General features: G+C 43.7%; 2 protein-coding genes across 3 annotated transcripts in view; one reads left to right on the forward strand and one right to left on the reverse strand.

The window, feature by feature from the left end:
* Positions 1-2,400: 2,400 nt before the first annotated feature.
* TIFA (TRAF interacting protein with forkhead associated domain) lies at positions 2,401-9,090 on the reverse strand. The gene is made up of 2 exons (XM_082237100.1): positions 7,670-9,090; positions 2,401-4,763 (listed from the first exon to the last, which is right to left on the reverse strand). Exon 2 carries the CDS (start codon positions 4,736-4,738, stop codon positions 4,163-4,165), a length of 576 nt encoding a protein of 191 aa, XP_082093226.1. The 5' UTR covers positions 4,739-4,763; positions 7,670-9,090; the 3' UTR covers positions 2,401-4,162.
* The window catches only part of ALPK1 (alpha kinase 1), a 55,003-nt gene continuing 45,277 nt past the window's right edge, over positions 7,194-16,919 (forward strand). Inside the window, exon 1 of one of the 2 annotated variants that reach the window (XM_082236900.1) lies at positions 7,194-7,469. The gene's annotated coding sequence lies outside the window, so the exon portion shown is untranslated. Of the gene's footprint in view, positions 7,470-14,613; positions 14,758-16,919 lie in introns of those variants that run through there. The other variant, XM_082236899.1, reaches the window with a different exon arrangement.

Raw genomic sequence — 16,919 nt, forward strand, 5'->3', positions numbered from 1 at the left:
ATAAGATTTCTACACTTCAGATGTATATTTTTGGTTTTGACATGCGCTTCTGTCTCTTCCTGACTTTTTCATGTTATCAGTCCTTAAAGTTTTAAATTTCTCAAGCTGTGAATAAATTTTTACACACTTCAGAACTAGCCTGATACTACCTGTTCAAACTGGTACCTGAAAGTGAAGTGAGTTGAAATGCAAGAATTGCCTGCTCTGCTGAAAAATGAACACAGGCAAAAAGCTTGCTTTCTACCTTAACTGAGGGATGTGCCATTCCCAGAGGTCATGGGGTTAGGAGGCTTGCCTAGCTGATGGACAAGTTCCTTGCTTCTCCCAGTTCCCTGACAGGTCAGCAGAGCCACCCAATCAGTTGATTTTAATACTGCAAGGGCAAAGGCATGCATTAGCACATGCAGCTGACTGGCACCTGCAAACCCTAGTTTTGGCAGGAGTTGCATCTTTACCTGCCCCGTATCTCGCCTCATCAGGCATAGGGCTAGTGGGCATGGCTTGGGGAAAACAGACTTGCAGACCAAATGGGGACTCCTGCATGGTATATATGAGTTGGTGGCTTCCCCACCACTACCAGCGGGTTTGGGGTTGGTGGTGGAATTGGACTGGTAGAATTCTGAAGAGCAAAGGTGGGGCAAATTAATCTCTTCCTGCTATGGACTGTAGTGAGAGACTCCAATTTGGATGGCAATCAGCCTTATACTTCTGGAATTTGTCTTATCAATGGCTACTAATCACAATTATTTTATACTTCTTCCAGTATCAAGAGGCAGCTGTTGCCCTCTCTTGCTCCTGCACTTTCTATAAACTTCTGATTGACAAAGTGGAAAATTGGATGCTGGACTACATGAGGCTTGGGTCTGATTCAGCAGGGTGGTTCTTTGGAACTTTCACATCAGTTCTCCACCTCTGAAGAAACAGAACTTGGTAAAATAACTTTTGATAGAATTCAGTCTAAAATTCAAAAAACTTTGCACTTAGCTGTCTTAAAGGTAAAGGTAAAGGTACCCCTGCCCGTACGGGCCAGTCTTGCCAGACTCTAGGGTTGTGCGCTCATCTCACTCTATAGGCCGGGAGCCAGCGCTGTCCGCAGACACTTCCAGGTCACATGGCCAGCGTGACAAGCTGCATCTGGTGAGCCAGCGCAGCACACAGAACGCTGTTTACCTTCCCGCTGGCAAGCGGTCCCTATTTATCTACTTGCACCCGGGGGTGTTTTCGAACTGCTAGGTTGGCAGGTGCTGGGACCGAACGACGGGAGCACACTCCGCCGCGGGGATTCGAACAGCCGGCCATGCAATCGGCAAGTCCTAGGCGCTGAGGTTTTACCCACAGCGCCACCCGCGTCCCTCTTTGCTGTCTTATTACATAGCTAATGCCTACTGTCCCTCATTCCAATCTTTGTTCTGTTACTACTGAAAAGACTTGTGGCTTTGCTATCTATCACATATTGGCCCCACTGCCCTTGTCACGTTATGTTGGTATATTTAGCTGAAAGACACCACCCCTTGCCTTCCTGATATTCTTAAGCATACAATGACCCATTGTGAAAACCTGTGATCACATTAACACCATATTGTATATTTAAAACACGCTTGCAGCACTTTAACAGTCATGGTTCCCCTTCCCAAAATAATTGTAAATACTAGTTTGTAAAGGGTGCTGGGAATTGTAGCTCTGTGGGAGATCTAACTACAGAATTGACACTTTTACATATGCCACATAATACCTGTTCAGTATTTGTAAGAAATTTATCCTTGTGGCAGACCCTAACTTTGGAAATCCCTATCTGCTGACATCAGACAGGCACCTTTATTTCCCCCAGCGCCCGCTATAAACATTTTTGTTTACACAAGCCTACCCAGATTTGTAGAATGTTGATGAGTGTCTTTAGCATATTTATGATTTTAAAATTCTTAAAGTTTTAAATATTTGTTTTTATCTGTTTTTATCTACAATTTTATTGTCCTACCCTTTTTGTAAACTGCTTTGAGATGGTTGTTTTTTTGCGATCAAGCAGTGTATAAACTTTATTAAATAAATGCTCTGCACCCTTAAAACTACAATTCCCAGGATTCTTGGGGGAAGCCATGACTGTTAAAGTGACAGAAGAGTGCTTTAAATGCATGGTGTACATGTTTCTTCATTTTTGACACTGTAACCAGTTTTTTCCCTGAGGGCTGAACTTGATTTTCAATTTGGCTGCAATCCTGCATAAAGCTTGGCAACATAAATCCCATTTAAGCAGTCTAACTTTGGATGACTGCAGCCTGAATCTTTAATAATACTATTAATTGCATTTTATCCTACCCTTAAGTAGCTACGGGTAATGTAGGCAGTTCTCTGCTTAACCGCCTCTTATCCTTGCAACACCCTGTGATGAGTTAGGCTGAGAGATTGTGATTATATTGTGTTTATTTAGTAAACTTCTTAGTTGCTTGTTACACAGAAGGCCTCCAGGAGACTTGTAACATACTTTAAGCATAAGTTAAAAAAATATTTTACAAGCACAGTCACACAGAAATACGTGCAGATCATGAGCAATACACAAAACAACCCCCTGTTCCACTCATAACAGCAGTATAAAGCTCTAAAAGGTAAAGGTACCCCTGCCCGTACGGGCCAGTCTTGACAGACTCTAGGGTTGTGTTCTCATCTCACTCTAGAGGCCAGGAGCCAGCGCTGTCCGCAGACACTTCCGGGTCACGTGGTCAGCGTGACAAGCTGCATCTGGCGAGCCAGCGCAACACACAGAACGCCGTTTACCTTCCCGCTGGTAAGCGGTCCCTGTTTATCTACTTGCACCCGGGGGTGCTTTCGAACTGCTAGGCGGGCGCTGGGACCGAGCGACGGGAGCGCACCCCGCCACGGGGATTTGAACCGCCGACCTTTCAATCGGCAAGTCCTAGGCGCTGAGGCTTTTACCCACAGCGCCACCCGCGTCCCATTATAAAGCTCTAGGAGCATGCTAATAGCAGTCACCGTCGCAAAAGCCTGGAAAATATGTATTTTTTCGTCAAGGTCAGCAAAGGCACCAAGTGGACCTCATTAATAAGGGGAACCAAACCTGATTAGACCAGGTCTACCCCATTGTTCCTCTTGGTTAAATGCAAATTTGAAGTCACCTCTGCCCCAATCCTAATCTCACAATCTAACAGCTACTAGCACAAGAGAACACAGCATGGTGTCCAAATGGAATCAAAATAGTTGCACAGCAGTAGTAATGCTAGCATGCATGCGTTTATGTACTTTCACAACTTGCAGCAATTTCAAATCAACAGCTGTTCAGAAACAGAGCAGGAAGCATGTACAGGTCAGGCTATGAAATATAAAAGAGGCCTTTAGATATTGCATACCCCATTATGTTCTCCAAGTTTCTTTTGCTTTTGGGCAGGCTTGCAGTGTTGTATTTAAACAAAACATTACCAGTTTAAAAAGGAAAGCAATTGGTTCCAGTTTTATATTGCTGGGTGATAGTTAGCCATCCATCCAAGATGACAGTGGTATTACAGGGTCAGAATTTTCTTTTTGCCTTCAGGTAGTCCTTAGAATAGAGGTGGCTAACCTGTGGCCTGTGGCAGCTTTTGGACTAAAACTCCCATTATCCCATGATCATTGGGCATGCTGGCTGGAACTGACAGCTGGAATTGCTGGGAGTCCTGCAATATCTGGAAGGCTACAGGTCATCCACTGCTGAAAAGTATTGAAAGCCTGCATTGTTACTGCCAAGTCCTCTGGCTGTATGATAGATTATCATTTACCTGTTTTAAGCCAGAGGTGGGAAACTGGATCCCAATGGTGGGCCAGATATTTACCTTCCCCACCCCCAGGAGCCAATTTTGATAGGGGATGCCGTGTCAATCACAATGACAGCAGGTAACCTGTTTTCCTTTGCCCATGCAGTTTGAAGTCAAACCATGCAGGCAAAGGCATTGTGTTTTGTAAGTGCCACTGACCAGCTAATTAGGCTCACAGACTGGTGGCTCCTCACCAGCATTTTAAGCAATGATGCCAAAATATCTGTAAAGTGGCAGCTTACAAAGAACAATGCTAACCTATTCATAGTGTAGGCATATATTGGACATATATGAAGGATACCATTCAACTGCAATAGTACATAGGGCAAAAAACCAACAACATTGAATTTGTAACATTGAAACTAGTAAGTCCATTTCTCATGGAGGGCGTTTCCCATTTCTTCCGTCTCATCTATCTCAACTGGAGATTCAGCACATGAAAAGCCACATTCAGGTATAGGTTCCCGCCAAGACAAGTTTTTTGGCTGCAACATGGGTGTTTTTGATAATTCAAAGCGGATGTCAAAATACTTATCTGACTGTCCTTCTTCTTTTTCCAATAGCATTTGGTACTCTCCAAAGCAAACCATGCATGTCTCTTGCAACTCAGCCTTATTCAGGTAAGCCAGTTCAGCGAGATCCACAAACAGCTTTGTCTTCTTGCTCAAATTCTTAATCTCGAAACCCAGCTTTGAGCTGTTGAAGTGTCTGAAACACTGCAGAGCAAACTGAATACGTGAGGCCCGTCCATCTACAAAGTTAAAGCGGCAGACCTGACCATCTCTTCCAAACTTCACTAGGTCATCTACTTTCACGTGATGTGGCTGGCAAAAGTGGAAGGCTTGGAATACATTCTTTTCCATTTGACTTGGATGATAGACTTTGATATGGAGACAGGTCACAGTCTCTTCTGTATCTTCAGTTTCAAAGCTGGCCATGGCAGTACTAGTTCTCAGAAAAACCCTGGAAGAAAACATCAACCACAACTTCACACTATTTTAAAAACAACAACAACCAGAAAGAAAAAATGTAAAAGCAAGCTACAGTCAGAAAAATGTGTGTCAGCTCCTCTCCCAGGGCAGCAGGCAGATGAGCCAGCCACCTTCCCTCTCATGGATCTGCCTGGCACCATCTTACCTGCAGATGCTCCCCCCATCCAATTTTCTTTCACAATGCTAGAACTGAGCATCTACTGACCGGCAATCAAACCCAGGCCGTGGCAGTGAGAGCGCTGAATCCTAACCACTAGACCACCAGGGATAGTTCCGTTACCTCCAGTATCCAATCAGTATACTTCCAAATGCCAGTTTCTAGGATACAGCATCTACTGATCGGCAATCGAACCCAGGCTGTGGCAGTTAGAGCGCCGAATCCTAACCACTAGATCACCAGGGATAGTTCTGTTACCTCCTGTATCCAATCAGTAACTTCCAAATGCCAGTTTCTAGGGTACAATGACAGGATAGGACTTTTGCTTGTGATGGCACATTCAGGACAGATAAAAGAAAAAAACCTCACACAGCATGTAGCTAAAACTATGGCATTTACTTTTACAAAATGTGACCATAGCCACCTACTTGGACTGCTTTCAAAGGGGATTAGAAAAATTCATGGAGGATGAAGCTGCCAATGGCTATCAAAGATAATGGAATCACAGAAGTGAAGAGTTGGAAGGGCCCCTGAGGATTATCTAGTCAAACCCCCTGCAATGCTGGAAAATGCAGCAGCCCCATACAGGGATCACATCTGCAACCTTGGTGTTATCAGCACCATGCTCTAAACCAACTGGTCTATCCAGGCCTTGTTAAAGACGTGTTCCTTGACCAGAAATCAAACCTGGGCCCTGGCAGTGAGAGCACCAAATCCTAACCACTAGACCACCAGGGATAGTTCTGTTACCTTCAATATCTTAGTAGTATATTTCTGAATACCATTTTCTAGGGTACAACAACAGGAGTTGTTGCATTTGTGTCCTGCTTGTGAGCTTCCCATAGGCATCTAGTTGACCACTGTAGGAACAGAATGCTGTAATAGATGGGTTTTTGGCCTTATGCTGTTGTGCTCTGCTTAGGCTCCTAGAAACCCTAGTAAAGCTAGCTACAAAAGGAGGGACAATTCAAAATTTGGGTTGGTGACAGAAATGAAGCCCTACTGAATTCAACTTACTCCACTTAAAACCACACTGGCCTGTAGCTGTTCACTTTACCCAAACATCTAGCTAAATCCTTGATAGCACCCACATTGTTCATGGTTCTCTCTGGCTTCTCATTGGAAGACACTCCAGAAATAACAGTTGTTTTTATACACTCCATACTTAGACAAAGCCCACAAGTCTGTTCCTCCACCCGAAGAGCTCGTAACAGCCTCCCCCCATAGCTACACCCCTTCTAAGCTCATACAAAAGCAAACTTTTTGACCACAGTACAGTGGTGCCTCGCAAGACGAAATTAATTCGTTCCGCGAGTTTTGTCGTCTTGCGATTTTTTTCGTCTTGCGAAGCACGGTGTCGGGAAAGTTTTGGAAAAGCTTCAAAAATCACCAAAGTCTTTAAAAACCTCAAAAAAGGCTACCACACCGCGTTCTATGAGTTGCTCCTCGAAGTCAAGTCGCAACTGTATTAACGGTGTTAAGGAGTGCTCTGATGGTGTTTCCTGCTTGGCAGGGGGTTGGACTCGATGGCCCTTGTGGTCTCTTCCAGCTCTATGATTCTATGATTCTATGATTCTAAGAAAAAGGAAACAAACTTGCAAGACGTTTCCGTCTTGTGAAGCAAGCCCATAGGGAAAATCCTCTTGCGAAGCAGCTCAAAAAACAAAAAACCCTTTCTTCTTGCGAGTTTTTTGTCTTGCGAGGCATTCGTTTTGCAAGGTACCACTGTAGTTTCAACATCAGCTTTTCTCTTACCCTGCTAAGCCTTGCTACATTACCCAACCTGATGAAGAGTTCTGGTGGACTCAAAGGCTTGCTTGTATTTTTGTGACGTTTTGTTTTGTCCTGAATACCAAGCCAGCTTTTTTTATCAAACATATAAACGCATACCCCTGCCCTTTGCTAAACCTCGTTGTGCCATTCCAGCCTGATGAAGGCTTCTGGTGACCTCAAAGTCCTGTTTATTATTTTGCAGCAAGCTGCTTGGTCATAATCAAGGTGGTGCTGGAACTGTTCAAAATAAAAAGGCCACTTTAAACCTTACCCCCCAAAATATGCTAATACAGTACAACCTCCCTCTTCCTCAGCTTACCCTCCGAGAAAGGGGTGCTCGTTGATCTGGCAAGTGGAACCAAATAAACTAGAAAATAACGCCCCAGGAAGAATAAGTGGCTGTTTTCCCCCTCCTAGTATCTCCCTGCTTTGGTCTAGGTCTGGCTTGCAGGGTCTGGCTTGCAGACGGTGCCATCCTCGCCGAAAGCAGTTGCACCAATCAGCCCGATCGCTTGTGTAATTGAACGGGATGCCCGTCCCACAAGGCCTCGCCGATTAGTAAGCCAAGCCCCTGGCTGGAATCACACTTTCAGTTTCAGTTTCACTTGCGCTTCCGGCTGGGCACGAAAGCGCAAAGCAAGCGCAAGGTCCGAGCCCAGGCAGCGGGCGCCACGTTTTGGCGCAAACCAAGCATTGGGATTTCCCCGGCCTCCTTTGCCTAGAAAACGCCAGTAGCCAGAGAGCAAGGTGAGCTACCGTTGTCCCCCGTATTGTTATTCTAATTAAAAGCATAACCTCGCCCTACGCCCTTCCACATCCGATTGCTTCCCAACCCCCTTTTTCTTGCTTTTTTGCTGCAGTTGAAAAACAAGCTCAGATTAAAATCTTACGATTCCTGCGCTCGCTCTCTCGCTCTCTCACACACACACACTCACTGATACGTTTACCTGCGCCAAGCAATTTCAGAAGGCAGCAAGATTGGGCGAGCTTGGAGTAGAGGAGCCGAGAAAAGGGAGTCCCCATGTGATCAGATAGCTTTCACCTCTCCTTTGGAGAACATGCCCCTTCCTCCCGTCCTTCCGGCCCCGAAAGAGGGGAGGGGGCGCGAGGGAAGGGAGATGACGAGCACCAGTTGAGTTGCTATCTCGACGCAGCAGCTCTGCTCTGCCAGGGGATTTCCTCCTTTCCCGGCGAGGAGGGGGTAGAGAGCGGGACGTTAGACGCCCGAGTCAAAAATGTGTGTGTGCAGAGATGATTAGAAACAGTTTTGGCTGCCATCTGGTGTGCAGGCTCCTCTCTCGAAGTCAGTGACAGTTGGTAACGATAAAGATAACTGCCAAGAGCAGTGGTGGTTCCCCGACTTTTCCAGGCTGCTACACCCCCACACTGGCTCCATGAACTCATCTCCGGTGCTCCCTCTAAAATGCATTATTCAGAATATCCTCCACAGATAGATAAGAGTATTTAAGAAGTGGGGAATCCGGCAAACCTTTTTGCCTGTTAAAAGGTGAGGAGCTGCAGGTCCTTGCAAACAAAACCCCCACTAATGTTGGCATAGCTCCAGCATACAAGTTTTCGAGTGCGTTTTTAAAACCCATTTCTTTGGAACTGCCTTTTCTTAAACAAGGTCTGCATTACTTCTATATTAGGACATTTGACGCTTAGAAAAGCTTCACCCATCATAGTGTCACATGGGAGAAAAATAGGCACAGCTTTCCTTACCTGCCTTGCTTTAGCAGAAGTAACAGGAGTCTACAGTTTCTTGAAGGAATTGCTAGTCTCTGATGGGAAAACTCTGGCCTCCTGATGTTGTTGGGCTCTCAGTTCCCCTCAGTCTCAGCTCACACGGTCTGGGATGACGGCAGTTGTAGTCCAACAACATATGGAGGGCCATAGTTTCCTCATTGCCATGCTAGTCAATCATTATTTTGAATAGCCAGTGAAGCTCACCTTTGTCACATGCAGGAGGGAAGATGTTACAGAGGAGCAGTGGGTGTTGGGCGCGTACGTACAGCAGTTCTATCACCTGACATCATGTAGAAAGACTTTTCTGTATTTCTGACAGTTCTTTTTTATTATTATTCCTACAATAAAGTAGTGTAGGGACTTTCCCTGCTGTAAAATGACATTGATTGTTACCACTAGCAAACTGGTGACCGTTTTGGGGGTCCCTGATGCACTTGTTTATGACTACTTTGGCTCACTTGCATTCACAAAATCATTCCAATTAAACACATTTTGGAGATTTATCGTTCAATGGAAAATAGCTGCTCACCTTCCACATCTCTATCTCTCATTAGGGACACCCGAGTTTTATTCACCACACTTGTTAAGGCTGTTACTATTATTGCCATTTATTATATATCAATCACTTCTAATGTGTACTGTTATATGTGGCTTCATCTGCAGGATTAGAGAAGTAGCTTGTAGCCTTTTCTCCAGAGTTTTAAATCCATGATTCTGAGATAGAGCAGGGGTCAGCAACCTTTTTTCAGCCATGGGCCGGTCCCCTGTCCCTCAGACCATATGGGGGGGCCGGACTATATTTTTTGGGGGGAAACGAACGAATTCCTATGCCCCCAAAATAACCCAGAGATGCATTTTAAATAAAAGCACACATTCCGCTCATATAAAAACACCAGGCAGGCCCCACAAATAACCCAGAGATGCATTTTAAATAAAAGGACACATTCTACTCATGCAAAAACATGCTGATTTCTGGACCATCCGTGGGCTGGATTGAGAAGGTGATTGGGCCGTATCCGGCCCCCGGGCCTTAGGTTGCCTACCCCTGGGATAGAGCCTTCTACTCCCTCTCCCATAATGCCTTGCACCAGCCATGAGACTAGCTATGTACAGTGGTACCTCTGGATACGAAGGGGATCCGCTCCGGAGCCCCGTTCGCATCCAGAAGCGAACGCAACCTATTTTTGCGCGGGTCACGATTCGCCGCTTCCACGCATGCACATGATGTCATTTTGACCGTCTGTGCATGCGCGAGAGGCAAAACCCGGAAGTAACGCGTTCTGTTACTTCCGGGTCGCCGCGGAGCGCAACCTGAAAGCACTCAACCTGAAGCAGCTTCAGCCTGAGGTATGACTGTATAACTAAGCTGTGTTGCAAAATGTTGCAGAGGCCTCTGGACATTCCTTTCTTGAGCAATCTTTGTCAGTCTGTGAACTTCCTGCAAACTGAATTTCACATCTTCTTTCACCTTACTTCCTCATTAAAGCATCAGACTTACAAGAAATTAGTGCTTTTTCAGGTAAGGCGGAAACGTACTCTTTCTGAAGGATGTCTTTATTACTTTATTGTTGGTTTCTATAGAGCTAAGGAAGCCGCTGTCAATGTGTATCTTTCAAGGAGACATTGCTTTATTACTCAGAGAACCTTGGGTTTATTACCCAATACACACACAAATAACCTGATGTGTGGGAATTCTTGTACCTCAGTCCTAACAGACTTTCTTGGAATTTAACAACACTGATGATTTGCAGATACATTTGCTTAACAGGAAGGGCCATAATAAATTCATTAAGCACATGTTTATAGAAAATATCCGTACTTCAACTTCTGGCATCGCCAGGTAGGGCAGAGGAAGACTCCTGTGTGAGTCTTTGCTGTGCAGTGTAGACCAGGAACTGGAAACCTCAGCCCTGAGGGCCACCTACGGCCCTCCAGTTCTCTCTACCTGGTCCTCAGGACTCTCCCCAGCCTACTCCCTCTCTCCAGGCCACACCCCTCTTTGGTCCTGTTCCCCCCACTTCTCATGTGCCTTTGCCTGACTGGAATTTGCTCTCCCATTTTCTGGGATGGAGAAACGTCGTGGAGCCAGGGAGTTTGGGATGGAACCTATTCAATTATTTTTAAAACTTAAATATCACTTTTCATTTATAAACTTTGCATAAACCTCAGAGCAACTCTCAGTATATACACATAAAACTATTACAATTATTAAGTAACAACAATCAAACATCCATCATATAATTATGTGCTGGAAGCTGCCCAGAGTGGCTGGGAAAACCCAGCCAGATGAGTGGGGTATAAATAATAAAAGTATTGTTGTTTTAGTAGTAGTAGTAGTATTGTTTTAGTAGTAGTAGTAGTGTTGTTGTTGTTGTTGTTGTTGTTGTAGCTGTTGTTGTTGTTGTTGTTATGTTCCAGACACCAAACTATTTTTGCACTTGCTCTACAAACTGGATTCAGCAGGTGCAAGCCATAGTTTACCAGTCTGGACAAAGCAGTAAACATTAGTTTGTCTGAAACCAGGATTAGAAGGAAGAAATTGTCACATGCCCAGGGCTCAGCACTGTGTGGTTTACAGGAATCCAGCACTCCTGAATTTTTTGAACAGATAAGTTCCGTGAAAAAGGAATAGGTGAATGGAAAGGTTTAGGCAATAAATATACTGGAAAGATGTTTTTATCATACAGTGTTTGAAATAAATATTTGCCACAATACAGCCAAAATTAATCACTTTTACAGCAGTTTGATTCTTTGGAATGGAATCAATACTTATAAATATGTCCTGTTACATTTAATGTGCTTGAAAAATGATTAATTTTGTCTGGAATGTTCTCCACTGATTTCCAGAAAATCCATTTAAAATCTGCATATGTTTGAAATGCACATGTACTGCTCACAAGCAAAATATTGGAAGTGAAAGGAAGAACAAGGTTTAAGAGGAAATGGGGGAATCTGAAGAGTGGAAGCTGATCACATGTTTCAATTTACCAAGTATGGAAACTATAGTTAAACTGAAAGAAGCATATAAAAATTTGAGCTGGGAAGTCTTGTTTTCTCTAACGGGCAGATATATATCCACCTCCAAATAATAAAAAGACACTATTTTCTTTTCAAAGATCCATCCTATCACTCTTTAGTTTAGACAAACTCTCCATAGGTCTTCAAGAAAGTCTATTCCAGTGTAATTGCTTCCCAGTCTCTAGATGGCAATGTTGCCTCAGACATACTCACCATCGATGCTTTGTCCATCCATGCTTTGTTTGCTTGTTCTTCTGAAGGACTCAGTCCTTCCTTAATAAGAAACTGATTCTGCCAGGATTTCTGCACGTGACTGCTTTTGTACACAAGAGTAATCTCACCAAGCTCGACACAAGTCCTCGCGTGCATCTGTTTTGACAAGATCAGGGTTGAAAGTTCTGGACTGACAACCATGGAGACTAAATCCTCTGTTCACCCAGAGAGCAGGTGCAGAGGCAGCAACGGCAGATGCAATACAAGCTTCCTCTTCTTCATTCTCCAGCAAACCCAACAGTGAGATTGTGGCTGTAATTGTTTTTGAGAATCAGAAAGTACGACAATTGAGGAATTATACCCAGGAGAGAGAAAAAGTGAAGAATGAGTGACAAGCGAGGTGTTCTGTTGGAAACAATGCAGAATAATGTGAGATGTGGAAGGAAAGCTTTAGCAAGGGATCAAGGATAATAATCTAAAATCATCACATCAGTGATTAAAAATCAATGAGAAATAGAAAAGAAATTATATAGGAAAGAGTGAAATTCTGATTCCAGGTCAGCAGATCTCATGAAACAGAAATACAGTGGTACCTTGGGTTACAGATGCTTCAGGTTACATATGCTTCAGGTTACAGACTCTGCTAAATCAGAAATATTACCTCGGGTTAAGAACTTTTCTTCAGGTTGAGAACAGAAATCGCGCAGCGGCGGTGCAGCAACAGCGGGAGGCCCCATTAGCTAAAGTGGTGCTTCAGGTTAAGAACAGTTTCAGGTTAAGAACAGACCTCCAGGATGAATTAAGTACTTAACCCGAGGTACCACTGTATTTATATTAAATTTTGTGGGGGGGGGGGTTGATCTTATTGTGAGCTAAGCTGGAGAACTAGTCAACAGTTCCATATTAATTATATGTACAGTGGTACCTTGGGTTACATACGCTTCAGGTTACTGACTCCGCTAACCCAGAAATAGTGCTTCAGGTTAAGAACTTTGCTTCAGAATGAGAACACAAATCATGCAGCGGTGGTGCAGCGGCAGCTGGAGGCCCCATTAGCTAAAGTGGTGCTTCAGGTTAAGAACAGTTTCAGGTTAAGAATGGACCTCCGGAATGAATTAAGTACTTAACCTGAGGTACCACTGTATTGAAAAGCATTTTAGTTGCATGTTGTTTTAAAAAGTGATTTACTGAAGCCTAGGTCGCTGTGTTTGAAATAAGTTCAGTTGGGCTTATAGGAGTGTGCGTAGGAGTGCAAGCTTTGTGTGAAAACTTTAGGCACCTGCTGGAAAGGAGCTCACACCCACTTAACTCTTCCCCAGTCGTTTCAAGTCAGTACAGCACATCAGCTAAGCAAAAGTCATCATAGTCATTGCTTTCTCTTTAACCACGGTCTATAGCCAGGACCAAACCTTGGTGAATGTGATGCCATGAATCCTGTACCCAAAGTGTTATTTTATTTCATTTCTTGGATTAAGTTCAGACCTGCGTCTGCCACTTTTAGCACACTGTTGCCTCTAATAATTGAAAAGTAACCTAGAAGCTTTTGTTTATTTGTTTGTTTGTTTGTTTGTTTGCTTGCTTGCTTGCTTGCTAAAAATCTTTATAAATCGCTTAATATTTGAAACATCTTCAAGTGGTGGGCTATGTAAACAGTATCATTAAAACAAAAATGCAACATATAAACAGTAAAACTGTAAATAACAACAGGGTCCAGAACCTCATAGGAACATAAGGAGCTGCCTTATATCAAGTTAAACTATTGGTCCATCTAGCTCAATATTGTATTCATTAACTGGTAGTGGCCAGCGGCTCTCCAGGGTTTTTGACAGGGGTCTTCTTCAGCCCTGTGTGGAGATGCCAGAGATTAAAGCTGGCATCTTCTTTGCATAAATGCTCTGCTCCATCACAGACTTACAACCATTCAGTGCTGGTTTTGCTGGATATTTGCTGCCGTATGGCTAGGAGGAAAGCTGTGATGGACACCCCAAGAGGTCCCTCTGCTAGCTCTACTTGTCAACAAATCCCCATAGGCCATCAGTTTTTGTAGAATTGTAGAGTTGGAAAGTACTGCAAGGGTGATCTAGTCCAACTCTACAATGCAGGAATCTTTTGCCAAACATGGGGCTTCAATCCATGGCCCTGAGATTAAGAGTCTCTACCAACTGAGCTTCCCCAGTTTTGTAGCTGGCTGCATTGTTTGTTCTGTGAAATCAGTATAACCGTCCTTGGGAATTGTATCTTGTTGAGAGATGCAGTTCCTTTTGCAATGAGAGTGAAGGAACAGAAATAAGATAATCAGAGTGGTCGTGAAGACAGAGCAGGGCTTCAACGCAAGAGATTTGCCTTCAGAAGCTCTCAGGAATGAATCCATCAAGCTGTTGTTGCTCCTCAGTATTAGTTTGAGAGCTTTTGCCTACATGCCCTGCATGGATTTCCCAAAAGTGTCTGGTGGGTCATTGCGCAGAAGTGGCTCTCTGCATTGGGAGTTAGGCCTCCTTTAGCAATAAATAGCAACTGGGGGGGGGGAGGAATTGGGTGGTGCTTTGTATGAAAGCCCTTGCTCCTCAAAAAGACCCTTTTTTTCCTTGACCAGGTGGATTCACGTAGTGAGAGAGGCAAAGCCTTCAAAAAGTTCTGCAGAAGGAGCAGCCGAGAAGAAGAACCCAAAGGCTGGAAAGAACTAAAGCAAACATTCTTGAGTTTTCGGGTGAGGGAATATTGCAGGCCCTTTCCAAACGGTATTTTTGTGCCAAAAATGTTGGCAAGCGCAGCCCTAAAGTAGTGGTGAACGCATAGCAACAACACTCCACTCTACTGTAGAAAAAGGGTTCAGAAAGAGTAAAAGCCAGAGCCAACTGAAAAGTCTAGGGAGAATTCAAGAGGGCTCTTCACCCGAACATCCTTTTCCCAGCAGAGTGCCAGAAGCTCTTTAATGGCCACAGCTGCTCATGAGGACTACAAAGGCTAATAACCGTATCATGAGATGAGTCATAAACAACACACGGTGGTTGTCACAGTCATGTCCTTCAGCAGCGCATCTCATCTGGAGAGACCTCCGGTAGATTGATTCCCTTTATACCCCAGTGCAATGGTTTGGCACACTCACACATCTAATTACCAGTACCACGCTACACGATTTCGTGTTGAGTGCATGTGGGTTTGTTGGTTTGTTTGTAAAGGACTTTAATAATAGCCAATATGCTGGTTGAATAGAGGCAGACTGAAATTCAGAATAGGTGTCCCCACATTCCTGATTGCACTGTACCTTCTTACAGGACATTGGCATCAGCATTTTAAAGAGTCAGTCCTTTAGTCCACTTAACTCACTGAGCAGATGGGAAAGGGTTAGGTTCATCCATGGTTCCCCAAACTTGGGTCTCTAGCTGTTTTTGGACTACGACTCCCATCATCCCTAGCTAGCAAGGCCAGTGGACAGGGATGATGGGAATTGTAGTCCAAAAACAGCTGGTGAGCCAAGTTTGGGAAACCTTGGGTTGGTCCATCCCTCCTCCACCAGCCCATTTTTAACTAACCTGCTTAAAGCCTAGCATCCTGCATTTCTGTGCTAGTTGTGAAGCACAGGGCTTCATTTCCTCTGCAGTCAGCATGGAACCCCAGGCTACTAATCTTATATCAGACCCGCAGTGGGGAGGAGGGGTTATTTGGTTGTTTGCAGGCTAGTAACTTTTGTGAACTTATTTACAAAGCTGATTCTGGGAAATCTTTGGAAAGTGTATTTATGTGGCTTGAAGTATTCCTAAGTCTTGTTTATTATAAGGTGTTTTTTTAAAAAAACACAAAAGTCTGTCTTTATGGACATGAGTAGCTAAAAATGCCACATGATTCAGCCCAAAGAGGATTTTCACATTGCACAGCTTGAAAAGCTACCATTTTATTTTTGTTTGTTTGTTTGTTTCAACAAAAGCATCATTTATAAGTCTTGGATTCCTTAATATTCACTCAGTTTAATTACACCCTTTTATTTTGTACCCACTTTAATCTGTGAAGTATTAGTGTACAAGTGTGTCCACCAACGAAAAGGTTACACTGTGGAATGGAGTGTTGTTCAGGATGCCAGCCAGCCAGTTATTGCCTTTTGGGGAAGCCTCCATTCCATTTTCTCTTCATCTTATTTTCTATTCTGTGATTATTTAACCTCAGTCCTCATTCAGTTTTTTTGTGGGGAGTGGTCCCCTAACCTTTTTGTTTCCCCTCCCCACTAACTTTTATTATATTTTTGCAAGCCTTTTTGAGTCTTCCAAAGCTATTTTGTCTATATAAGGATTGGTACTCCATGAATTAAGGTCACTGCTAAAATAGAGGATGCTACCCATCAAAAGCTGTATTCTGTATACAGCAGAAGATGACTTTTATTTTTGCATGTTACGAATTTTCAACCAGTGTGATGTTAAACAATCTATTCCCCTTCAATTATTGCTTTCCAAAAAATGTAAATGCTAAATGCAATACGCAACATTTACTCGAATCTTGTTTGGTGCAGTTTATGAGTTGGTGGTTAGAAACAATATAGGAAGTGTAGCATCATCTTTCTCTCATGAGTGGTGTGACCTTGCTTGGAGGGGTGGGGTAGTTTCTGTCCTCTTATAAAAACCTTTCCTCATGAAAAAACAGTGGGCTTTCACAACACAGAAGGGGCATTGGTTTATAGGCCTGCACATGGTCTCACAAGAGAACACTGTTCAATAGGCTTCAAAGCAATTCAGCTATGGCATAGCTGTGGCTGGGCCACATGTAATATAGCCTGTAGCTCTTTAAAGAGGATTAGCTTCAGATCAGGAGGAGTATTCATCGCTGGGTTTCATGTAAAGCAGAATATGCTAATGAAATGGAAATGTCTACAGCAAACATTGCATGATAACATAAACCCTCGAAACTGAGCTTAGCGCCTTGATAGTCCACTCTGAGAGACAAATTTCTTTATCTTCATGTTAATCAGATGGGCAGGGGTGGGTGGGAGGGAGAGCATGATTTTACCACAGTAAACCCTCTGAGGTAATTTATAGTTTCTCCACCGCCAGCAGCATATTAAGTCAAGCTAAATTCAGTGGTGCTTTGCTCCCCTCCCCCCCATTTTGTATATGGTTTAGTTAAAGTAACTAACAGGCACCCTAAGACAAATTGATTCACCATGAAAAGCTATTTTTGCTTTTATTTTTACATTCCTGGAAAGCATGCTATAATTTAAATTGGCTGGAGAAC

The sequence above is a fragment of the Podarcis vaucheri genome (genome assembly GCF_965113315.1).
Source record: "Podarcis vaucheri genome assembly, chromosome: 9".
Taxonomy (NCBI): Eukaryota; Metazoa; Chordata; class Lepidosauria; order Squamata; family Lacertidae; genus Podarcis; species Podarcis vaucheri.

Coding starts and splice junctions, on each gene's coding strand:
- TIFA (XM_082237100.1), bottom strand. CDS start 4,738: ATGGCCAGCTTTGAAACTGAAGATACAGAAGAGACTGTGACCTGTCTC.